Source organism: Eumetopias jubatus, unplaced genomic scaffold (assembly GCF_037043125.1).
Source record: "Eumetopias jubatus isolate StellerSeaLion01/CBP00866 unplaced genomic scaffold, mEumJub1_p1.0 scaffold_6, whole genome shotgun sequence".
Lineage (NCBI taxonomy): Eukaryota > Metazoa > Chordata > Mammalia > Carnivora > Otariidae > Eumetopias > Eumetopias jubatus.
The window spans coordinates 120,632,502-120,657,823 of NW_028274812.1; the positions used below are offsets into that span (position 1 = coordinate 120,632,502).

At 50.0% G+C, this 25,322-nt stretch overlaps 1 protein-coding gene across 1 annotated transcript; it reads left to right on the forward strand.

Annotated features, from left to right (window-relative positions):
- Positions 1–10,898: 10,898 nt before the first annotated feature.
- Positions 10,899–22,871, forward strand: LOC148164148 (mamu class I histocompatibility antigen, alpha chain F-like). Its single transcript, XM_088023772.1, has 5 exons — positions 10,899–10,947; positions 20,900–21,175; positions 21,288–21,398; positions 22,026–22,080; positions 22,796–22,871. Exons 1-5 carry the CDS (start codon positions 10,899–10,901, stop codon positions 22,869–22,871), a joined length of 567 nt encoding a protein of 188 aa, XP_087879898.1.
- Positions 22,872–25,322: the final 2,451 nt, after the last annotated feature.

The window sequence follows — 25,322 nt, forward strand, 5'->3', positions numbered from 1 at the left end:
GTTTTGTTTGTTCACTAAGACAACAACCCCCCCCCCCATTCTGACAGCCTGCGTTGCATTTCTGCCACTTTCAGCCAAAGCATATCTGTGGAATGTATAAGGAGTCTCTTCTCCTTTATAAGTCTAAAGTCAGTAATAGCATAAGCCACGAAAGCTCTGTCCCAAATTTAGACAAGACGGCATACGATTCCCTGCCTCCTAAGACCTGGCCTCTTCCTCCTTCTGCGGCACCGAGTGGCCTTTTGCTCTATGAGATGCTGCAAACCACACACAGGAATGCGGTCCTCCCGGCAATAGCAAAAGGCCCTTTCCTTGTGCTGCGCACAGAAGCTCACTGAAACCACGCTCCAGAGCATTCCTGAGGTTGGAACTAGCAGGCAATGTAAAGCTGGCTTTTCAGAGAACTGCTTCTCCCCGGTGAGCTATTGTTTCTTTGCAGACCCCACTCACACATACACCGGCTGTCCCTGCAGAAGCCTGGGCTCCAGGTCCATTGATAGGTTCCAGCCTATGCACAAGCCAGGTCCTGCATTCCTCATGGGGACAAGGAGCCCAAGACCCCATCTCGTTTATACCTGCTCTCGGAGCTCAGAGCCCCTTCTCCTTGTCCGAAGAGCATCTTGGGAGATCAGGGGCTACATTTTGCCTCCTTCTGAGGTTATCTCCACCGCAAAGTGAACTCCGGAGGCACGTTACACACATTTGTTCAATGTGCACGTTCGATGTGTGGGGCGGGAAGCTCGCTGGGCATGAGCGACGGGAGGATGGACCTCAGATGTCTGATGTCTTGACAGAGAGCCCCCACCGAGGAGCACTCCCTTCCAGCTATCTGGCCGTCAGTTTGTGGTTACAGCATCCCCCAGCAGAGAAAGTCAAGTTTGTTGTGCCTGCAGAATGCAGGGCCTTGTCCTTGTCGACCTCTGTCCCTAGAACGGAAGCAATGTTGTGGTTTGCGACCCCTGCAGGCATGTCGATGCATCTTGGGAAAGGACATGGTTGTTGGCTAATTATTATACAATCCAGGCCTGTCACTCCAATGCTGCGACCCCAGGTTGCACCCAAAAGAAGACATTGGTATGAGCCAAAACCTTGGAGTTACCGGGGCCTTAGTGTCTGTTGACGCCCTTGCTTCCCCTGGAGCGACTTTAATAAAACCCTGCTCTGCTCTGCTCTCCTTTCCTGTCCTGTGATTCTACCGTGGCAGCAAAAAGAACTGCGGCTTCTTTCCTTCTCCGGGTAACTCTCTCCAACACACCTGTCCTCATGAAGACTCCTAAGTGAGCTCAGTATTTCTTGTCATCTCAGGTTGACCTGTGACGGGAGGACGATGTGGTGAGGAGTGTGAAAAGAACTGGAGATGGCAGAGGGGTCGTTCAGGAGGGAGAGGGCGGACAGAGGCCACAAGTGCAGCACCCCTGCCGGGGCCTCCTGACCCGTCCCCGCACGGACTCTCCTCCGGTCCCGTCTCCTGTCCACACGGCGCCCCAGCGGCCTCCTCCACATGGACGCCCACGCCAGGCCACCTGCTCCTCTCCCTCCCACCTATTTCCTTCCAGCCACGAGAGGAAGCAGTGGTCCAGCCGCAGCCCCGTGCCCGGCACCGTTCTGAGCACGTCACAGGGGTCAGCTCATCCCTGCAGCATCGGCCACGGGTCAGGGGAGGAGGCTGAGGCGTCCATGGATAAGGAGTGTGTTTGGTCCCGCAGCTCAGGGGGTGATGGAGAACATTCTGGAATCCGGTTGGTCCGGGCCCAGGCCTGCCCGCTTCAGCTCCATGCTGCCGCTGCCGCCGCTGCCGGCCACTTCCCTGCACCCGGTCCATCCTGAGAACCGGCCCCACTGTCCCGGAGCCAGGACTTCTCCCCAGCTGCTGGCCTCCACCCACCATCCCTCCTCTGTCAGCTACCTGTCCGTCCTGGGGGCTCGGGTCACGTGGCCCCTGCTCAGGGAGGATGTCCTGAGCTGCTCCCAGGATGGGGTCCTTGCTCTAGATTCCAGATGCCTGTCTCCTCAGGCCGAACGTTGCATAGATTAACACACCAAGCCTGTTTTACCCGCTTGCGGCTGCATCCCCACTGCCTGGCGGATAGCAGGTCCCAAATGCAGATCATCAGAGTCAGTAAATTACTCGGCCTCATCAGAAAGGCCTCCCGGAGAACCTCACGCTTCGGGTGACGCTGGGCCGGATTAATCACATCAACATTGTACTGAAAACAGCCATCTTGTGTTTGCTTTTAGCCTGATGCAATCACCTCGCTCACGACAAGAGTTCAGATGTTTGAAGGGTGCTGTGTGAAGACTTGTACTTATTGTTTGACTCTAAGGGATCAGAAACGGGTCATTTCCCTAGAAGCTTCAGGGAGACAGAATGGGGCATCATCAGAAGGTTCGTGTGTTTGGGGTTTAGTTTTTTTTCTTTTCATTTTCAAATTAGACTTCTCACAGGAGTGACCCTCCTTCTCAGGTGGTGAGTCCTCCATCACTGAGAGATTCCACTCCGTGGGGTTGATGCTGCCCAGGGAACTGTGGTGTCATGAGGGACCCACCGCACGCCCTCTGACCCCCGCTCCTCCCTGGAGTTGCTGCAGGAGATGGGGCGCTGGGGCGGGGGGTCACACGCTTGGGCTCCACTAGCTGTGTCATCAGGCACTTCTGGTCGCCTTCCTCACACGGGACAGTTACGCTGTGAGAGGAAGAGCGGGCTGACGTCACAGAGTCAAACGTGGCTTAAACTCCGTCTCACATGGGAATTCTTGTTTGTTTCTTATTTTCTTTTCATGTCTCTTTGCCTTATGAGAACCTATGTCAATTCTTTCCTTCTCCCATTTCCCATTTATTTTTTTTTAAGATTTTAGTTATTTTGAGAGACAAAGAAAGAGAGAGCACGTGCAAGCCGGGGACGGGCAGAAGGTGAGAGAGAATCTCAAGTGGACTCGGAGCCCGAGGCAGGGCTAGATCCTAGGACAGAAGCAGAAAACAAAAGTCAGGTGCTCAACGGACTGAGCCACCTAGGTGCCCCGCCCATTTCCCATTTCTGATTGCACCATATTGTGTAGCAGCACAGGGAAGAATTTTAAAATGGAAAAAACCAAAACCTCCCCTGCAATCCCTCTACCTAATGGTGTTCTAGGTTAATTGGACACTTAGGTAGTCAGGGCCAGGGTCCCCAACAAGAAAACGGGGAGCACGACAGCTACGACAAACCCGCCCTAGCATCCTGTTTTACACCTTCAACGGGACCACGATAGCATCCTGTCTAGCAGCCTCTACAGAGGGATCTTTGCAAAACATCCTGACACGAAACAATTAATCATAAAATATTGGTCACTGGGGCGCCTGGCTGGCTCAGTCGTTAAGCGTCTGCCTTCGGCTCAGCTCATGATCCCAGGGTCCTGGGATGGAGCCCCGCGTCGGGCTCCCTGCTCCGCGGGAAGCCTGCCTCTCCCTCTCCCACTCCCACTGCTAGTGTTCGCTCTCATGCTGTGTCTCTCTCTGTCAAATAAATAAATAAAATCTTGGAAAAAAATAAACTATTGGTCACTATCACAACTTGGGGCAGTTAGTCTCCAGACGTCAGCCCAAAAGACCAGCAACCCGTGAAAAATAACCCCATAGTTAGACAGGTGCGTGATCAAAGCCCTGACTGGCACACCCTAGCAGCCAATCCACAGGGGCCGGCGCTCAGGATGTTGAAGATAGTTCCTCGAAAGAGCTTATAAAAACCCCTACATTTAAACGCCAAAACAGCAACACTCTTGGGTCCCCTCCCACTCTGGGAGCTTTATGCTATCACTCAATGAACTTTGCTTTGCTCCCCACCACTCTTCCTCTGCTCTTCCTCTTCATTCTTCGCAGAGGCATGACCAGGAACCACAGACACTAAGCGAACAAAAATCCTGTAACAACAGAAGAGTAGCATTTTCTCGGCTGCAGTGCGGTGTGAGCCAGGATGGAAGGATGGCTCTGGCTCTAACTAGAACCATCGAGAGAAGAGGGCACGGAGGCCCGGTGGCCCCTGAGCCCCTCCCTGCCCCACCCCAGCTCCATGTGCTAGAACATTAAAGCTGCTGGTGCTCCGGAGGGCTGCAGGGGAACCCGAAGTGCGGGTGTACTGGGGTGAGAGACGATGAATGCACATGTTTCTTCTCCTTTCTCAAGCCCACAGAGCAAGATTAATTGTCGCCTCCCCTCTGCCCTGCTGCTATGTGTGGCTATGCGATGAGTTCCAGCCAGTGCTGCCTGCGCTTCTCCCTGCAAACATCCATACCAGGAGAATTCATCCTCAGCAGGCACAGGGTGAGGATGGAAGGGAGGGGGAGGGGCGGAGGACAAGCCTGGGTTTTGCCTGTGACCCTCCCCCTGCCGCAGCAGGAGCGCTTAGCCTGGGAGAGAGGGGAGAAACCCGCATCGGCCCTTCCCTCCACTGGGAGCTGCTGGGGACTGAGATGTTCCTGACCTCTGCCCACAGGGCCGCAGCCCTGCAGCCCAGCGAGCGCTGGCCCCCGAGGAACAAGGCCCGGGCTTCCTGAGCGCACAGACCGAGAGAAGCCCAGCTCTGCTGCGCTCCTGGGGTCAGACGGAGATGCGCCCCTGCCCGAGTCCGCAGCCTCCCACGCGCGGGGACGGGAGCAGGAGAAGCCCCAGCAGGGGCTTATGTGTTTATTTTATTTAAATAAACTGTGTTCCTCCCGCCGCGGGGTGTTCTTCCTGGTTCTAGACGTCTCCGCCAACAGCGTCCGTCCGCACTGCAAGCTCTGAGGCTCCCTGACCGCTTGCCTCTGACGCGTCCCGGTGTCCCCCTGGTCCTCTGCAGGTTTCTGTCACGTCAGCCATTCCGTCAGTCAGCGACTCCTGCAGGCAAACCGCGTGCAGATGAGGATAGTGTTAACATTTGACCGTCAAGACAATAATACAGTGTGTAAATAAGGTTATATATGTATAACATATATATACATTATATATATACACATATATAATACAATGTATAAATAAAGGTTATATATATGTATATAAAAGTTACAGCCTTTCTGTGTTCTTTTTTTTTTAAAAGATTCATTTATTTATTTTGAGAGAGTGAGAATGAGAGAGAGAGAGAGAGAGTACATGAGAGGGGGGAGGGTTAGAGGGAGAAGCAGGCCCCTCCCCGAGTGGGGAGCCCGATGCGGGACTCGATCCCGGGAGTCCAGGATCATGACCTGAGCCGAAGGCAGTCGCTTAACCGACTGAGCCACCCAGGTGTCCCTTGGCAGCCTTTCTGTGTTCTAACTAAACCGTGTGTTAGAAAACTGCTTCCAAATGATGTAAGTTGTAGCACATTTCACTTTTACTTAAGGCGTTATACAAATGTCTCAGCTAGTTGTTAAGATTCAAAACTATTTTGTGATTCTTTTTGTATAGTTGTCATTAGTACAGTGAAAGGCCAGTGTGAACAAGGGGGCCCCATAAAAAGTTTTCAGTGGGTTCATCATTAAATTGTCTTTTATGTATGTGAACTAAATTGTTCATGATCCTAGATCTCCTCTCACTTTAACAACTGCATTTAGAATATTCCCCCAGTAATATTGTCCGAAATTCTTATGTATAATATCTCTGTAGTTCACTCAGTCCAATAAATCATTTATTATAATGTATTTGATCCATGTGATTGATTTTATTATTAAATCCATATAGTTTTGTAAATGATCAGGGTTAATTAAATTAAAACTGAAAACTTCTTTATGTGTTTATTTTATGTAAGTTATAATCCAATCACATAATTTATTAAATAATCTAATTGTTTTTCTCTCTTGATATAGGCATTTTTCTATAAAATGCTATGTCATGGGGCAAGTGGGTGGCTCAGTCGGTTAAGCCGCCACTCTTGATTTTGGCTCAGGTCATGATCTCAGGGTTCTGGGATGGAGCCGCATATCATGCTCCAGGCTCAGCGGGAGTCTGCTTTAGCATTCTCTCTCCCTCTCCCTCTCTGCCCCTCCCTGGCTTGTGCACACCCAAGAGTGCTGTCTCTCTGAAATAAAGAAATCTTAAAAATAGAATAGAATAAAATAAAATGCTATGTCATATTAATTTTTGAAAAAAGTATCATCTGCCTTTTCCTCTTTGATTCCTTTATTCCTATGTATGCTAATTAATTCTTCTTTTCTCAAATTAATCCCGATTGTGTAATGAGTAATATACCACTCTGTTAAAGCTAAAGACAGTATTGGCATCTCCATTCATAGACAAGTCATTAAAGCCAACTCTCTGAAAAAAAGTTTATTTCCCAAACATTTTTCTACTCTGATTGCACGATTACTTATAAAGTGACTCCGACGGGTGTGAGTGACATCACGTTCAGCTGCTTTTGCCACCTTAGCGCTGTGGGAAGGCCAGACCTGCCCAGTGTCATGCTTTCCATTCAAATATTCAGATACAGCATTGAATCTTCTCGGATGTTTATTTATTTCTATTTTTAATTTTTTTTACCACAGACCCATGTAAGGTAAATGCCATCATTATACATTTTATTTATCAATTCTCATTCCCAAGATTAGAATTTGCTATGTAAATTCACTTAAAGTAAAATGCAACTCAAGTTGTGATAGGATTATTTTAAAAAATATTTGAATTTCGAGTATAGTTGACACAATGTTCCCTTAGTTTCAGGTGTACAAGGTAATGATGTGACAAGGTCGCACATCATGCTCTATTCATCACAGGTGTAGCTCCCAGCTGCCCAGTGCAGCCCCCTTACAGTATCATTCACTGTGTTCCTCGTGCTGTGACTGGTGGTATTCCTGTCACTTACTCATCCCGGAACTGGAAGCCTGTGTCCCCATTGCCCCTTCCCCATGTTCCCAGCCCCATCCCCGTCCCTCTGACAACCGGCTCAGATGATCATTTACTGGATGCGTAATACCTGTGAACAGATAACCCTGTGAATACAAAATGTACTGAAGTAAATATTTAAAGTGATTTATTTGAGTTAACATTTTGCTGTATCATCCTGAAATCACTGACCACAGTGACTCCTGCAGGACCAAATGAGAACATCCAGAGATTCCTCTAGAACTTTGTCTGAGACCGGAACTTTGTGGCAACACGGACACGGTCTGTCCCACCTTGTAGCGGTTTCCCAGCTTGTTTGAGCCCCGATGACAACACCCGATGCAGTGAATTCCTCGCATCAACAAAACCCTCATTCTTACAAGTCTTCAATCGAGCATTTAAGTAAGTGACTAGAACACAATCTTGAAAGCACATGGATATGGATTCATTGCCAGACTGATAACTTTCTTTTTAAAGATTTTATTTATTTATTTGACAGAGAGAGACAGTGAGAGAGGGAACACAAGCAGGTGGAGTGGAGAGGGAGAAGCAGGCTTCCCGCTGAGCAGGAAGCCCGACGCGGGGCTCGATCCCAGGACCCTGGGATCATGACCTGAGCCGAAGGCAGACGCTTAACGACTGAGCCACCCAGGCGCCCCACCAGACTGATAACTTTTCCCACACATGTCTTACTCTGGTAGACGCAGGGCGGCCGCCTGCAGAAGCAGGGACAGAGCCCGTGGGGACAGGCATGGCTCCCAGTCTGGTCACAGCCTCGGTCACCGCGGACGACGCTCGGCTTCACCGCTCAGAGGACAGTGCGACCTTCTGATGACACCGTTTGCATGTTTGCTGCTCCTATCACCCCGTCACTATTAGTATAGAAAGTTCTACCGTTCCCAAGACGTTCCCGTGTGAAGCTCACTTATAATGTTCTTCAACTCTTCTTTTTGATGTGGCTAACGATTTCCGGTGCGTTCTGAGCGCTGACACCATGTGCTTAGCACGCTGAGCTCTCACACAGCTTGGCGGCGTGACTGCATGTCATGTTCACGCGGCTAGCGAGAGCACGACACCAGTGAGTTGGGACAAGGTAGAAGGGAAATTTTTAAATTGTAGAAATGCCAAATAGTGCTTCCTTTGCAGTCAATCATACACAATCTCTGCATTCGATGGGTGCACCATGGGTGGTGGGATTGGAATATGACTTTCACCAGGGGCAGGGGCAGGGCGCGTAGATGTATAATTGTCTTCCCATCGCGTTACGTTGCGTGCCCTGACTCTCCTGTCACACACGCACGTGTGCGCGCACACAGACATACCCGTGCATTCCCCACATGTGCATCACTCAGTAAATCCTGGAGCCGCCTCTGAATCCCCTGCTTGCTCCCTCAGGACGGCGCTCTCTGCAGCATTTCCCCTCAGCAGGGACGGGTCCCTGCATTTCCTGCCTTGGGTTCTGCTCCTGTAGGAGGGCTCCTGGAGCAGCCATGCATGGGATCCAGAAAGTACCAGAATTTCTGGAGAGTGGGTCCCTTATCCGGTGGGACACAAATTCTCAGGTCCTTCTCCCTCATGATCCAAATTTTTTAAAAGATGAAATGGGAGTATCTCAGACCCCAGTTGAATTTGCAAATGTGAAGGGAGTGTGTTATGTTCATGTGTGTGTCTGTCTGGGGGGGCTCACCATCCTGTAGAAGTGTGTATGGGTATCTGTGTGTGGAGGCTTGTATATACATGTGTGAGTGAGCATGTTCAAGCATGTCTTGGGTGTTTGTATAGATGCGCGCTCGCGCGCGCGCACACACACATATGTGTGTGTGTGTGTGTGTGTGTGTGTGTGTGTGTGTGTGTGTGTACGCACACGGGCTGCTCTGAGGATTCCTCATCCTTGCCTCCAGCCTGGCCAGTTCAAGCTTGCCCCACCCCCACCCCAGCGGTTATAAGGGACAGAGCAGCTCTCCGTCAGCAGCAGGTGAGAGGGGCTCGGGGTGATGAGTGATGGGGACAACTGGCATCTTCAGAGTAGGAAGAAGAAAACAGGAGCTGCTGTTGGTGGGACTCTCTTCCTCCCCAGGGTTCTGCCTGATAAAAGTGTCAGACACTGTTTGAAGGATGTACATGAATCATTTAAAGTTTCATAATAGCCGTATGAGATGGGGAAAACTATCACCCCCGGCTTATAGTCAAGGAAACCAAGGTCACTCAGAGGTTAAGGGACTCAACTGGCTGAGCCATGATTCTAATAAAACAATCAGGTGCTGCGCCCAAGTGCCCACCATTTCTTTTGACTCCTGTATACTGTTCACCCGCCTCATTAAGGGTCACCTCCTTCTGAGGCTCTGGCAGCTTCTCCTTCTCCAGCAGTGAGTCTGGTCAGGAGTAGCCATTCCTCACTGTCCCTCTAGGTGAATCCATGGGGTTTGAAGTGACAGGAGAGCTGCTTGTACATTGGCTGCAGGAGTGTGTTTGCTGGAGGTGGCAGGAAGGGAGGTCACATCTGGGCTGTAGGCAATCAGTGGTGTCTGCATCTGGGCTGTGAGGTGGGCTGTGCAGAATGCGGAAAGGGGGAGACCAGCAGCGGTGGGCAGGGTTCATTCCTCACTGTTCTATTCACAGTTTGCAAGCACATCCTGTGTGGGCCTGAGAGACACTGGGGTGACCACTCATGTCCTTCCAACCCTGCTGTCCCTGATTTGCCTTCTTCCGACTGACTTCCTGGTGACGCCTGCTCTCCAAGGTGAGAGGGGAGGCGAAGTCTAGCCTCACCCCTGCTCAGGACACTCCTCCCACCCTGCCTATAGCTCCCTCCTCGGCCTCGCAGCTGGAGTGAGAGGAAGGGAAGTAGGATGGTAGGAACTTGACATTCATGTTGTAAAGAGAAAGCAGGATTTCTGTCTTCACGATTTCATGTGGGCACATGGTCACTCAGATTAAAAATAGATTCATTCACCAGCCTCCCCTGAGGTTTCCTTCTCTGTGTGACTACATTCCAGCCGTTATGGTGATGCAGAAAGAGGTAGTAGGTGTTGCCCTTAGAGGTGGGAAGCTTCCTCTTTTTCTGCTCTCCCTGCCCTGTTCACGGACCACGGACATAGTCTTAGGTGCCCTGGGTCATGCTAATAAGGGAACTTTCCCGGGCATCGGCACCAGCCCTGTGGTGCAGAGCGGCCCTACAGCCCCGAACGGCTCGCCTCACACATGGGACACGCACACACAAGCTGCTGTCCCGCTTACACCACTGTTAGCTGGGTTTCTGCTGCACACCCTGAACTAATGCCTATGGAGAGGAGAGGACTTCCAGGACGGGGTGGCCATGGTGGTCTGTCCTGGAGATGAGCAGAGATAGACACCAGGGGGCAGCACCGTGGGCTCCCTGGACACTCTCTGTGTTGGAGGAAGGGACAGCTGGGCCCCAGGGGCAGCCCAGAGAGACTGGAGACTGTTCTCTCATCTTTGTAGCCACGGGGGTGCCTGGAGGCATGGGGTGGCTCACCAGCTGTTATATTTGGGGACCTGTGTTTCTTCCCTTCCCTTCCCGTCCTTTTCCCAGAATTCCTCTGTTCACTGCAGCCAGGATGAGAATCCCTGCTGGTGACCTTTCCTCCTCCTCCTCCTGGCTGAGGGTGGTGGCTGTGGAGGTCGAGATCCTGAGAAGAATCCCCTCAGATGGAGAAGGAACGCAGGGTCACTTGTCGTGGGGTTCCGGCAGAAATCCGCTCTTAGATTTCTGTACGTCCGAGGCTGCCTTGGACGGCGCACCTTGAGACAGTTGACTCCAGGTCCCTCATACCTTGTCCCCTGGCGATCCCAAATACTCACTGCATGACTTCACCCTATTCTATGTGTCACCAGCGAGTCACTATGTCCAGCTTCTGTTCCCAAAGTGGGTATTACACAAGGGCATGAATACTGGAGGATCGGAACACTGGAGCCCTCTTGGAGTCTGCCTACAACAGGGGTGACTTTGGGAACCACCTGAATGCGTGGCCTTTCGCAGGCCTGTGGCTAGAAATGCAGAGACCAGACTGAATGAAGAGGTCAAGTCCAAGGGTGTTGGTCACTCCCCAGGAATCCAGATCAGAGTCGGGATGTCACACTTTGTTGCAGGTGGACAGGGCCTGAGGCTCCACCAGTCAGGTGAGCACAAGCCAGACTCTGACCCAGGATGTGGTGACAGGGAAACTGGGACAGTGCTGCATGCATTTGGCACAGGTGGCGTGAGTGGCTGTCGTGTCATCCAGCTGCCAGGAGCGGCAGCGACAGCAGTCCTGGCCTCAAGGTGCAGTGATGTGAACAGCGGGATCTGTGCCCAGCACCGGGGGCAGTGATTGCTATTTGGGCCTTGACCTAGGGTGGGGTGGTGGATTCTGTTCCTGGCTCTGCAGCCTCGGGCATCTTGTGTGGCTTTCCGGGAAATAAAATGACGCCCAATATTCTAACTATATATACACATGCTACATATAGTTCCCTACAAATGTATATTTGTAATGTAGAAATATAATTTATATTTTATATTTCATATCATTTTATCTAAAATATTTTAAATATTTATTAAATATAAGTGTATGTTATATTACATATTCTATTTGAAATTTATATGTATGCATATCTTCCTAGGTATATATATTTCCCTATAAATATATAGAGTTTCAATTAAAGCAACTTGGACTTTGTTGTTGAAACAAGGAGTGAGAAATCCATGAGGGAATACATTTAGAGAGGACAGATTTACAAATTTTTTCCAGTTTTATTAAGATATAATTGACACATAATATTTGATGAGTTAAATGTTTGATGAGCAAAACCGTTTGATCTGATAAATGGCAAAATGATCATCACCATAGAGTTAGCTAACACCTGCATCGTGTCACAGTTACCTGGGTGTGTGTGTGTGTGTGTGTGTGAACATTCAAGGTTTACTCTTTTAGCAATCAGTTTTTCTTTATGTTGAGCTCCTCCTTCTGCCACCTGCCTGTGCCCCATAGGAGAGAAAATATATTTCTCCCGGCATGCCTTGCATTTTTCTTCCTACAAAAAAACCGAATAAGTGTGGCTGTAAGCCCCCTTCCCACAATGAGTGCTCTCATCAATGACTCATGCTTCCCTGTCCAGAGGACCCCCAGGATTGCCTGCGGCCTTGTTACAAAATACTCAGGCCTCTCCCCGGACTTAAAATCTTAGAATGTTGGGCGTGGGCCCAGGAATCACTTACTTAATAAGCCCTACAGGAGAGGCTGATGCACGGCCATGTGGGGATCCTGCTTCATGTGCTTGCTACTCGGTGTGGGATCTGAAGACCAGCAGCAGCAGCACCAACCTTGTTATCAACCCAGAATCTCATGCTCTACTCCAGACTGTCTAGATCTTCATAGTCCAGGAGATTCCTGTGCACACTCAAGGGTGGGCCTCCCTGGTCTATGTGCCTTCTAGATGCAGACCGGACTGTGCAGTCCACTCTGGGTGTGCGCACTCTGATCAGCTTGCTTAGCTTTGAGGAGTGCAGGGTTTGGTCCTGTTCCTTTCTCTTCTATGGCCCTCACCTCCTTGGTAACCTCATCGCTGGTGAAGGCTCTAATCATCATTTACATGGTGTCACCTCCCTAATCTATGTCTCCAACCTAGATATTTCTCCTACCCTGCACTCTGTATCGAACTGCCAATGTCACTTACATTTCTGATAGACATCCCAGATTCCACATTCCTAAACTTGATGCCTGTGATGCTGCTTCCCCAAATGTTTTTACTTCCAGAGTCTTCCCCATTTCCACAGAAGGCATTCCACATTTCTACTTGAAGTCTCAAATATTGGACGTCCTCCTTGGTTCCTCATTCTCTCACCCTAGAATTAACCCATTAGGAAATGCTGCAAAGTCCATCTTTAAATATCTCCAGCACCCGATCACTTCCTACTAACTTCCTTCCTCAACCCCAGACGTACAGCCCATATGCGCATATCTCCCTCCTGGGACACTGCGTGGGTTTCCTAGGGTTCCCTACCGGTCCCTCGCCCTGCACCTCCCGATTCTGCACAGCAGCAAACAGATGCCTCTAAGAGAAGTCCTACAGGTAGATCATCTGTTCAAAACCTTCTTGTAAATCCACACCTCACTCAGATAAACTCAAAAGTCTCCTAATTTTTTTTGAGAGAGAGAGAGAGCATGCCGTGCACGAGAGAGTGGGGGGGAGACACAGAGGGAGAGGGAGAGAGAATCCTCAGGCAGACTCGCCAGCTGAGTGTGGAGCCCAAAGCTGGACGGATCCCAGGAACCCAAGATCATGACCTGAGCTGAAATCAAGAGTTGGATGCTTAAGTCCACAATAGCCAAACTGTGGAAAGAGCCAAGATGTCCATCGACAGATGAATGGATAAAGAAGATGTGGTATATATACACAATGGAATATTATGCAGCCATCAAAAGGAATGAGATCTTGCCATTTGCAACGACGTGGATGGAACTGGAGGGTGTTATGCTGAGTGAAATAAGTCAATCAGAGAAAGACATGTATCATATGACCTCACTGATATGAGGAATTCTTAATCTCAGGAACAAACTGAGGGTTGCTGGAGTGGTCGGGGGTGGGAGGGATGGGGTGGCTGGGTGATAGACATTGGGGAGGGTATGTGCTACGGTGAGCGCTGTGAATTGTGCAAGACTGTTGAATCACAGATCTGTACTTCTGAAACAAATAACGCAACATATTTTAAGAAAAAAGAAAAAGAAGAAGATAGCAGGAGAGGAAGAATGAAGGGGAGTAAGTCGGAGGGGGAGATGAACCAGGAGAGATGATGGCCTCTGAAAGGCAAACTGAGGTTTCTAGAGGGAAGGAGAGTAGGGGGATGGGTTAGCCTGGTGATGGGTATTAAGGAGGGCACATTCTGAATGGAGCACTGGGTGTTATGAACAAAGAATGAATCATGGAACACTACACCAAAACAAATGATGTAATATATGGTGATTAACATAACAATAAAAATTTAAAAAAAAAGAGTTGGATGCTTAAAAGAATAAGCCCCCCAAGGATATTAGAATTAAACCCTTCTAAGATCCTAAGGCTTGGACATCTGATGTCATTTCAGCTGCTCTCTGCTCCAGCCCCAGTGGCCTCCTCGCCCTTCCGTGAACACAGGACACGCTCCTGCCCTAGTGCGTGTGCACTGGGTCTTCCCCGGTTGGAAAGAGCTCCCCCCAGACCTCCTAGTTACTAGCACACAGCCTGCCCCTCACTCCAGAACATATGCCCCACCAGGGGGGGCCCATTTTGTCTGCTTTGACTTCACTAAGGTGTCCTAGAGGCTACGGTAGAGTTCCTGTGTCCGACACTCAGTTATCACTTGGAGATACGATCCGCCTAGAGCACCCCTCTCTTCTAGATGAGCCTCAGGCCACAGCTGTTCGTGGCAGCTACCACCCTCCTCTCCAGTGGCGGTCTGCTCCACGTCCCCACGTCCTCCTTCCCACACCATCCCTCCTGCACAGCACAGGAAACGCTGAGAGTTCTCCCCTCAGAAAAGTTCTATCTAGGCTTATGGGTCATGTATTCCAGACAAATGTGAATTCAGATTAGACCCTGCTTTATCACTCTATGAATCAGGAGCAGAACCAGAACAAGGATCACTAGAGCCAAGGGCAGGGGGACAGGCAGGTGAGCAGAGAAGATAGGAACTAACTGAAATTTAATAAGGATGAGAAACTCTCAGACCCTATCTCTAACTCCAGAATCTGCTTTGATAAAAGATGGGGAAAAGATGGAAAGAGACATCCCTAGAAGCAGGAGAAGAGATGGATGGGTCTGAAAATTCATCTTTCAATTGCACAGATACTCCTGTGTGAGGGGCTCCCTGCCTTGTGGGGACAGTAAGAAGCCAAAGGACCCATGTGATTGCTCCAGACCGGGAGATACCGGAGAAACGTGAGACCAGAACTCGTACCCAAGAAGAACAGGCCTCATTCTTCATAGAAACAAACAAACAAACAAAAAAAGACATGCAAAACTGGGGGGCTGAGTCCTGCCCCAGGCCTGAGCCTAGGCTGCCCTGGTCACAGGAAGCTCTTGCTGCACAGGGTCCTGGAACAGGAGAGATCTGAGTCCCTGTGACCCCAGGGCCTGGTGAGACAAGGTTTCACTGAAGGGACAGGGACAAAGGAGCAGCAATCATGACCCAGCAGAGGAGTGACCATGTCAAAGCCCAGGATGCACTGAACATGGGCTGGGCACAGTCCCCTCCATGCTGGCTCTTCATGGCCTCTCCTGTCCCTACCCCCAGAAGAAGCACAGCAAACATGCAGACCCTGGAAGGTTCTCAGCGCTTCCCTTTATTTCCTCTCTCAAACTTTAGGAATCCTCTTTTTATCTTTTGATTTTAATTCTTTTCAACATTTTAAAATTTAAATTCAATTAATTAACATATAATATATTATTGGTTTCAGAGGTACAGGCCTGTGATTCATCAGTCTTATATAATACCCAGTGCTCATTACATCACATGCCCTCCTTGATGTCCGTCACCTAGTTACCCCGTTCCCCCCTCCAGTATCCTCCAGCAACCCTCAGTTTATTTCCTATGGTTAAGAGTCTCTTATGGTTTGTCACCCTCTCCGATTTCATCTTGTTTCATTTTTCCTCTCTTCTTCTGTGATCCTCTGTTTCGTTTCCCAAATTCCACGTATCAGTGAGATCATATGATAATTGTCTTTCTCTGGTTGACTTATTTCGCTTAGCATAATACCCTCCAGTTCCATCCATGTTGTTGCAAATGGCAAAATTTCATTTTGTTGATGGCTAATATTCCATTGAATGTATATACCACATCTACTTTATCCATTCTTCTGTCGATGGATATCGGGGCTCTTTCCATAGTTTCGCTATTGTGGACATTGCTGCTCTGAACATTGGGGTGCATGTGCCCCTTCATTTCACTACATGTGTATCTTTGGGGTAAACACCCAGTAGTGCAATTCCTGGGTCGTAGGGTAGCTCTATTTTCAACTTTTTGAAGAACCTCCATACTGTTTTCCAGAGTGGCCGCACCAGCTTGCATTCCCACCAACACTGTAGGAGGGGTTCCCGTTTCTCCGCATCCTCGCCAACATCTGTCGTTTCCTGACTTGTTAATTTTAGCCATTCTGACTGGTGTGAGGTGGTATCTCATTGAGGTTTTGATTTGTATTTCCCTGATGACAAGTGATGTTGAGCATTTTTTTCATGTGTCTGTTGTCCATTTGGATGTCTTCTTTGGAAACATGTCTGTTCATGTCTTCTGCCCATTTCCTGACTGGATTATTTGTTTTTTGGGTGTTGAGTTTGGTAAGTTCTTTATAGGTTTTGGATCCTAGCCCCTTATCCGATGTCATTTGCAAATATCTTCTCCCATTCTGTCGGTTGTCTTTTGGTTTTGTTGACTGTTTACTTTGTGTACAAATGCTTTTTATCTTGATGAAGTCCCAATAGTTCATTTTTCCCTTTGGTTCCCTTGCCTTTGGAGATGTGTCTAGCAACACGTTGCTGCGGCTGAGGTCACAGTGGTTGCTGCCTGTGTTCTCCTCAAGGATTTTGATGGATTCCTGTCTCACATTTAGGTCTTTCATCCATTTTGAGTCTATTTTTGTGTATGGTAGAAGAGAAGGGTCCAGTTTCATTCTTCTGCATGGGGCTGTCCAGTTTTCCCATTACCGTTTGTTGAAGAGACTTTTTTCCCCTGGATATTCTTTCCTGATTTGTTGAAGATTAGTTGACCAGAGTTGAGGGCCCATTTCTGGGTTTTCCATTCTGTTCCATTTGATCTATGTCTCTGTTTTTCTGCCACTACCATACTGTCTTGATGATTACAGCTTTGTAATAGAGCTTGACGTCTGGAATTGTGATGCCACAGTTTTGGTTTTCCTTTTCAACATTCCTTTGGCTATGTGGGGTCTTTTCTGGAACCATTCCATCTGGTTCCACAGATTTTGGATTATTTGTTCCAGTTCTGTGAAAGAAGTTGATGATATTTTGATAGGCATTGCATTGAAAGTGTAGGTTGTTCTAGGTAGCATAGATATTTTAACGATTTTGTTCTCCCAATCTATGATCATGGAACATTTTTCCATTTCTTTGTGTCTTCCTCAATTTCTTTCATGAGTGCTCTAGTTCTCAGAGTACAGATCCTTTTCCTCTTTGGTTAGATTTATTCCTAGGTATCTTATGGTTTTGGGTGTAATTGTAAATGGGATCCATTCCTTGATTTCTCTTTCTTCTGCCTCATTGTTACTGTATAGAAATGCAACTGATTTCTGTGCATTGATTTTATCTTCTGTCACTTTGCTGAATTCTTGGCTGAGTTCTGGCAATTTCTGGTGGAGTCTTTTGGGTTTTCCACATAGAGTATCATGTCATCTGCAAGGAGTGAGAGTTTGACTTCTATGCCAATTTGGATGCCTTTTATTTCTTTTTGTTGGCTAATTGCTGAGGCTAGGACTCACAGTACTATGTTGAACAACAGTGGTGATAGCGGACATCCTTGTTGTGTTGCTGACCTTAGGGAAAAACTCAGTTTTTCCCCGTTGAAGATGATATTCACTGTGGGTCTTTCATGTATGGTTTTTATGATATTGAGGTATATTCCCTCGATCCCTACATGGTGGAGAGTTTCCATCAAGAAAGGACATTGTATCTTGTCAAATGCATTTTTTTGCATCTATTGAGAGGATCCTGTGGTTCTTGTCCTTTCTTTTATTTATGTAGTATATCACACTGATTGATTTGTGCATGTTGAACCTCCCTGAACAAATCCCACTTGGTTGTGGTGAATAATCCTTTAAATGTACAATTGGATCCTATTAGCTAGCATCTTGGTGAGAATTTTTGCATCCATGTTCATCAGGCATATTGGTCTGTAATTCTCCTTTTTAGTGGGGTTTTGTCTGGAGATATGTATCTGGAATATATATAACTGGAATATATATATTATTCACAGAATATATCTGTGAAGTGCAGTGTGTTATCCAAAGCCCTTGTTTCCTTGTTGATTTTCTGCCTAGATGATCTGTCCATTGCTGTGAGTGGGGTGTTAAAGTCCCCTAGTATTATTGCATTATTATCAGTGAGTTTCTTTAATTGTGACACTAATTGGTTTATATACTTGGCTGCTCCCAAGGTAGGGGCATAAATATTTACAATTGTTAGATCTTCTTGTTGGATAGACACTTTTATATAGTGTCCTTCTTCATCTCTCATTAGTTTTTGGTTTCAAATCTGGTTTGTTTGCTATAAGGATGGCTATTCCAGCTTTCTTTTGATGTCCATTGCCATGATAAATGGTTTTCTACCCGCTCACTTTCAATCTGGAGGGGTCTTTGGGTCGAGAATGAGTCTCTTTTAAGAAACATATGGATGGGTCTTCTTTTGTTATCCAATCTGATACCTTATGTCTTTTGATTGTAGCATTTAGACCATTTACATTCAGAGTAATTAGTGAAAGATATGAATTTAGTGCCACTGTATTCCCTGTAAAGTCGCTGTTCCTGTAGATTGCTCCTCTGTGGTCTTTGTTGCTTTTGGGCTCTCTCTCCACTCCAAGGATCTCCTTTAATATTTCTTGCATGGCGGGTTTAGTGTTCACAAATTCCTCTAGTTTTTGTCTTTCCTGGACACTCTTTTTTTTAATTTTTAAAAAAGATTTTATTTATTTATTTGAGAGAGAGAGAGAATGAGAGACAGACAGCATGAGAGGGAGGAGAGTCAGAGGGAGAAGCAGACTCCCTGCTGAGCAGGGAGCCCGATGTGGGACTCGATCCCGGGACTCCAGGATCATGACCCGAGCCGAAGGCAGTCGCTTAACCAACTGAGCCACCCAGGCGCCCTCCTGGACACTCTGTATCTCTCCTTCTGTTCTGAGTGACAGCCTTGCTGGATAAAGTATTCTTGGCTGCATATTTTCCTCATTTAGCACCATGAGTCTATCATGCAGTCTTTTCTGGCTTCCCAGGTCTCTGTGGACAGGTCTGCTGCCAGCGTTACATGTCTAACCTTGTAGGTTAAGGACCTCTTGTCCTGAGGTTCTTTTAGGATTTTCTCTTTATCTTTGAAATTTGCAAGCTTCACTATTATATGTCTAGGTGTTGACCTATTTTTATTGATTTCGAGCGGGTTCTCTGTGTCTTCTGGACTTGAAAGCCTGTTTCCTTCTCCAGATTAGGGAAGTTCTCAGTTATAATTTGTTCAAATACATCTTCTGCTCCTTTCTTCCACTCCTCATCTTCTGGGACTCTTATATTATGGATATTATTTCACTTTATGGAATCTCTGTGTTTTGTAAGTCTCCCTTCATGATATAATTGTTTCTTTTGTCTCTTCTTTTCAGCTTCCTTATTTTCCAACATTTTGTCTTCTGTGTCAGTGACTCACTCTTCTGTCCTGTTCAGTCTCGTTTTTATTGCTTCCATTTGGGACTGCTTCTCAGTAATAACATTTTTAATACCTGATTAGATTTTAGTTCTTTTATTTCTACAATAAGGGATTCTCAGTGTCTTCTATGCTTTTTTGAAGCCCACCTAGTATCTTTATAATCGTTTTCAATTCTAGTTCAAACATCTTCCTTATATCCGTATTGATTAACTACCTGGCAGTGAGTACTGCCTCCTGTTCCTTCTTTTGGGGTGAATTTCTCCATCTCATCGTTTTGTCCAAAAAGAATAGAAGAATTAGAGAAAAAACAACAATAACAACGACAACAGAAAAAAAAACAAACCAGAAAAAAACAAAAACAAAACAAAACAAAAACTAAACAAAAAACAAAACAAAACAGAAAACTAGATCCTTGGTGTGTTTTGGTCTGCTTATTAAAAGAAACTAGATCCCAGAATAAGAAAGACAAACATATATATACGAAAATAAAATAAAATTCAATGGAAGGAAACAAAAATTTAAAAAATATATGATGTAAATATAAACTTTAAAAAGAATAAAAAAGAAATAAAAAATAAGAAAATAACAAAAAATAATACTGAAGGACTAGAGAATAAAAAAAACCCATGATGCTATATACTGGCCTCCCCGAGAACTGAAGCTATGCAGCCCCTATAACCAGTTGTCCCTGCCGGTCTTCTGGGGAAGGGGCGTATTTCGCGGATTGTCAGGGAGCTTTGCCCTGGTGGAATTGCTCCTCCCTGGCAGAGGCCGGGCGCAGTGTAAGCAGCTCTGGGCTCCACCGGGTGGCGCTGCTTCGCCCCCCAAAGGCTTCCAGCTCCGACGCCCAGGATCAATATGGCTGTGCCCTGCTCTCTAGCCCCGAGCTGAAAATTCACCCCCCGCCCCCCCTTCAGTGAGCCCACACCGAGAAGCAGTCAATCACTGTGGTCTCCCTGCTTTCCCTCGGAACTCTGTGTTCACCCAGCGTGTGACCAAGCGATTTTATGTCAGGCATGTGACCGAGTTTCAAAACTCCAAACTGGACGGACTCTCGCAGCGTGACCCCCTGCGGTTCCTCCTGGGGGTGGTGGGGGAGTCTCCTGTGCTTCTCCCGCTTGCTGGGCCCCTACTCGGAGAGTGGTTTGCCGACTGTGCAGCGGTTCCCAGGTTACGGCAACATCGACACCCAGCAGAAAGCCGGCGCCTAGACCCGCTGACTGCAGCCGGCTCCCCGCTCCGACGCCTGGGAGCTCCGCCGCTCTAGGCACCCTTGTTCTTCCTGCGAGCCCAGGATTCGGAGACCACACTGTCCCACCTGGATTCCGCCCCCACTCCTCCACCTGAGCACCTCTGAGCCGGGACATCCCTCACTGGAGCCGACTTCTAGAAGTTCTGATTTTGCGCTCTGCTGCTTAGAACACTGTGCGGTGGCCTCCTTAAGCAAGCTGTATCCGCTCTGCCATAGCCTCCGATAGTCACCCCGGATTCACGTCTCCGCACCTCCTACCGCCCAAACTGTGGTCGCTTTTCTGCTTGTAGACTTGCAGGCTTTCTTGTGTCAGATCTCCCATTGATTTATTGGGTGTCAGAATTATTTGATAACCGTCTAGCTGATTCCAGGGACCAGATGATCTGAGTCTCCTATTCCTCCGCCATCTTAACTCCTCCCTAAGTTCCTAAATGTTCTGACCCTTCTCTTCAGATCCCCTGAAGACACATGTCTCCCACCATCCCATCACTGACCCTGAGGTCACCCTGAGGTGCTGGGCCCTGGACTTCTACCCTGCGGAGATCACCCTGACCTGGCAGCGGGATGGGGAGGACCTGACCCAGGACACAGAGCTTGTGGAGACCAGGCCTGCAGGAGACGGGACCTTCCAGAAGTGGGCGGCCGTGGTGGTGCCTCCTGGACGGGAGCAGAGATACACGTGCCATTTGCAGCAGGAGGGGCTGTACGAGCCCCTCACCTTGAGACGGCGTAAGGAGGGAAACGGGCTTGGAGGCTCCTGGAGGAGCCAGTGTGGAGAATGTTAGTAGGGTCAGGGCTGAGAGCGGGGGGGCAGGGCCCTCTCCTTAGCCTCTCTTCCCAGAGTCCCCTCCTCGGCCCCCCATTCCTGTCGTGGTCATCGTGGCTGGTCTGGCTGTCGTGGTCACCGGCGCTAGGGTGGTTGGAGCTGTCACGTGGACGAAGGAGAGCTCAGGTGGGGAAAGGGGGTGCTCCGCGTTTTCTTGTCCTTCTGCAGTGTTTCAAGCCCAGGTGGAAGTGTGTCCTGCTTGTTTGTGGGCAGAGCCGTCCCCACACATGTGCTCGCGCACGTGCGGCTCGTGGCTACAGTCACTGTAGTAAAGCACAGGTGAGAGTGAAGGACAGATTAATCACCCCAGTGAATGTGGTGATGGACCCGATTCCCAGCAGTCACAGGTCAGAGGGCGAGGTCCTTGCTGAGGACAGACTCCACCAGGACGGTTGGTCTCGCCCTGCCATCTCTTCTCTTCCTGTCCCTGATCCTGCCTTAGGCCTGCAGTGACAGTTCAGGAAACTTCCCTGTGGTCCAGGCTATCCGTATCGTCTAGGATCTCGGGCCCTGCCTCCTCCATGGCATCTCATGGGATGTTTTCTTTCCCAGGTGGAAGAGGAAGGAGTTGAGCTGAGGCTGCACGTGAGTATGGAGGGGGTGATCCCTGAGACCCTGAGACGGTGTAGACGGGACCCCTCGGGAGCTCACCCACCCCACAGCTCCTTCTTTGGTTTCATCTTCTGTGAGTCTGACCACAGTCTGTCCTGCCCCAGGCAGTGACAGTCCCCAGGGCTCTCTCTGCTCCTATAGGTGAGACCCTGGAGGGCGTGACGGGAGGAGGGGAGGGGGAAGGGGCCATGGCTGGGTAGCGGGGCTTCTTTGAGGAGGATGCTCTGAGCATGTGGTGGGCTGTTGAGAAAGTCCACATGTATATGACTGACCTGAGTCTGTTCACGATTCTTTTCTTTCACCATGTGAGCCAGCTGCCTTGTGGGGGACAAGCGACGCAAGATGCGTTCACTTTCCCACCTTGTGACATCAACACCCCCGATTTCTCTTTCTGTAAAGGGCGTCTGAATGTGTCCGTGTTCCTGTTAACGTAATGTGAAGAGGTGGGGAGACTGCCCCCCTCCGCACACGACTGCGCCCCTCTGCCCGCCACGACCGACCTGTGTTCTCTTTCCTCATCCGCTTTCGTGTTCCAGCCGAGGGCGAGTGGGCCATCTCCTTCCCTGTCTTTACTTCCTGTTACACTGAGCTACAGCTTCTTACTTCCTTGTTGAAGATAGGACTCTGGAGGCGAATTGGGTTTTTTCCATTTCTTGTCACGAGGAGTGGATCAGTTAGTGAAAGGAGAGGCTTCCTAACGTTTGAGAGAAGAAATAAATGGAAGCACTGAGAAGCTTCCAGAATCTGCACGTTTGGGGTGCTGGGTCTGCTCTAGGTGGGGACAGGCAAAGGCTGCGAGGAGCCTCGTGTGGAGGAGCCTCGTGCGCAGTTGGTGCTCAGTTCAACGTGGGTGTGACATGGTCCCTGCTCAGGTGCGGAGTCTCTCTGCTCCTTTGTCCTTGTCCCTCCAGGAGGACCTGTCCTTCCAGGACCTGGGATGACAGACACTCGGACATCGCCCAGACCTTGTCCTGCCTGCAGGACTGACCGTGGGCAGCAACGTTGCGTGGCCGGGTCAGCCTCGGCTCAGGCCTGGGTTGGGCCCTCGGCCCATCTTTGGGTGTTTCTTTGTTGTTCCTTTGTTTCTGTAGAGGATTAGGCCTATTTTCATGTTCGTGTAGGAGTCTGGTCTCATTGAGCTTCGGGTGTCTCCTGTCTGACAGCGGCAGGAGGTGGTTGGCCCAGCGCTGTCTACCCAAGGCCCAGTGCAGCCCCCGTGCCGGGAATCTGTAGCATCCAGAGGTTATTTTCACACTCATTCAGGACTTGCCTTCCTTCTGGGGTTGGGCTGTTCTTTCCATGTTTTCCCCAGTCTTCTCAGACAAACAGATTCTGGATTAGGAGACAGGGGGCATGCCGGACCTCGCATTTTCAATTAGTTGCTGTTATGTCCCAGCCCGGGCTCTGCCCTACTGACCCTGTGTGGGCTCCAGCCCCAAGTCAAGGAGTTGCTGACGCAGCAGAGTCTCTTTCGATTTCTGTTCGGTTGGGAAAGAGCACCTGTGAGGAGGATGGCTGTTTGTTGACAATGGGAATGCACTTGGTGTGCAGGGGAGGTGCTGTGAGAGCAGGGAGGGAGGGAGGGAGGGCAGGGCCCTGCGGAGGGAGGAGGGACAGCCGCAGCGTAAAGGTAGTGCCTCTGGACTGGGGAGGTGCTCCACACTGGTCGCTCCGTGACTCCCACTCCCGCAGGTCGTGCGCCACAGACGGGACATGTGCGCTTCGCGTCTGGGGAAGACCTTGAACTTTCTGCTGGTCTTCCCAGCACACTTTGAGCAGCAGGAACGAAGATTAGGGTTCCCCCGTGGCTGTGCCTCAGCCTTGCTTTGGGGCTTGTTAAATAGGGGATTCCTTGACCTTGTGCCTAATCCTCGGAGCCTGTGGGTCTGGGGAGAGGCCCCCCGAGTGGGCCTGGTGCTCAGTCGGATGGGGAGCGGCTGAGGTCGTGGGGAGAGCAGGCCAGGGTGGGAGGGGCATTAAAACCGCATTTACGTCTGTTCCCCGCCCCGTAAAGAGAAGGGAGGGCGTTTGCTGTCGTGTGCGGTGTGATGTGGGAGATGCACGTCCTTGTTTCATCGCGGGTGTCGTCGGGGGAGCGTCAGCGAGTGGGGCACAGTTGGGACGGCGCGCACGTCCGGACGCTTGCTCCCTGCAGCCCTTCCTCTGAGCTGACGCTGCGGTCCCGCGCCGCTCGACCTGAGACGACAGGTAGCGCGCACACACACGCGTCCGCGCGGGCATCTTCTGCGTAGGTGCCGTGTAGCTGGCGGACCAGCACCAAACAGGTTAGCCGCGCGGGCCGGGGCCGGAGCCGCCGTCGGGCGACAGGCTGCGTCTGCCACCGCAGGCCCGGCCTCTGCCACGGGCACAGATGTCCCCGCGCGCGCGGCAGTCCGCCGAGGCGGGCCACTGGCCGCCGCAGCCGCCCGTGGGCCTGGGGTTGCACTGCCACTCACGTCACCTGTCACACGCCTCGTGTGCAGTGGCAGCCTCTGTCAGCGGGTCGTGAGTCGGGTCCCGCGTGTGGCCCCCTGTCTGGCGGAGCCTCGGTCTGGGTCCCATTGGAAGGCTGTGGGGAAAACAGGTCCTCCTCTTCTGCGGAGGGAGGAGGGAGGCGGGCTCCTCCGAAGGCCCTGACCGGGCAGTTCTCCTGTGGGAAGGCCGCTCGGGTGCTGGGGGCGGGGGAGGGAGAAAGAGCGACTCATCGCCGGTCCTGGAGCACAGATGTGAGGCTGCCGCTCGATCTGGCGCTTTGTAGGCGCTCAGGCTCGGCCCAAAGACCACCGGGCTAATAAATGGCAATTCTCCTCTCGTTCCCCGGATGCCACCTGGTGAGACCCAGCTGTTGTCCACTGCAGTTTGGCCCAGGTGGGCTGGTGGCCCGATGACTCAGGGCGTGTGTGCCCAGCCGTCGCTCTGGCAAGGACGAGAACGCCCGGGTCTGTAAGTCGTGAGCGGGTCTGTGTGCGCGCCCACGTGTGGGTGAATCTTTCTGTCTCGCTGTGCAGGGGCTCCTCTGGGGAGAGAGTCTCTAGCATCTGTCAGCTTTTACGTGACGGTGGCCACGCATGAAAAACCAACAGTGAAGGAGCCCAGAGCACCGGCCTAGTAGCTGGAGTGTCCCACAAAGTCGGGACTGTTCACGCACAACAGGCCAACCGGGAACATGGAAGGTGGGTTTCCTCAGCAGTTCCTGGCTAGGGCAGCCCCCAGCTAGCACATAGCAAGGAGCCTCTTCCAGTAGCAGAAAGGAAAGGATTGTCAAGGCAGAGGGGAGGGGAAAACAGGAGACGATGAGTAAACCAGGCCTTGTTGTGAGCCAGGGGGCCCTGCTTAAGGGGAAGGGAGGCGGTCTCCCGGGGGTGTCCCTTCAGCGCTGAGCAGGACATGCCGGTGGCCGATTGCAGGTCGCATTTCTGAGAGAAGCTGAAGCTGCAG

What these genes read in the sequence shown, in the direction of transcription:
- LOC148164148 (XM_088023772.1), top strand. Translation starts at nt 10,899, where the DNA reads ATGTCACACTTTGTTGCAGGTGGACAGGGCCTGAGGCTCCACCAGTCA. An exon ending in GTGGACGAAGGAGAGCTCAG is followed by an intron (nt 21,399 to 22,025) that starts GTGGGGAAAGGG and finishes CTGCTCCTATAG; the next exon opens with GTGAGACCCTGGAGGGCGTG. An exon ending in GGGGAAGGGGCCATGGCTGG is followed by an intron (nt 22,081 to 22,795) that starts GTAGCGGGGCTT and finishes TTGTCCCTCCAG; the next exon opens with GAGGACCTGTCCTTCCAGGA.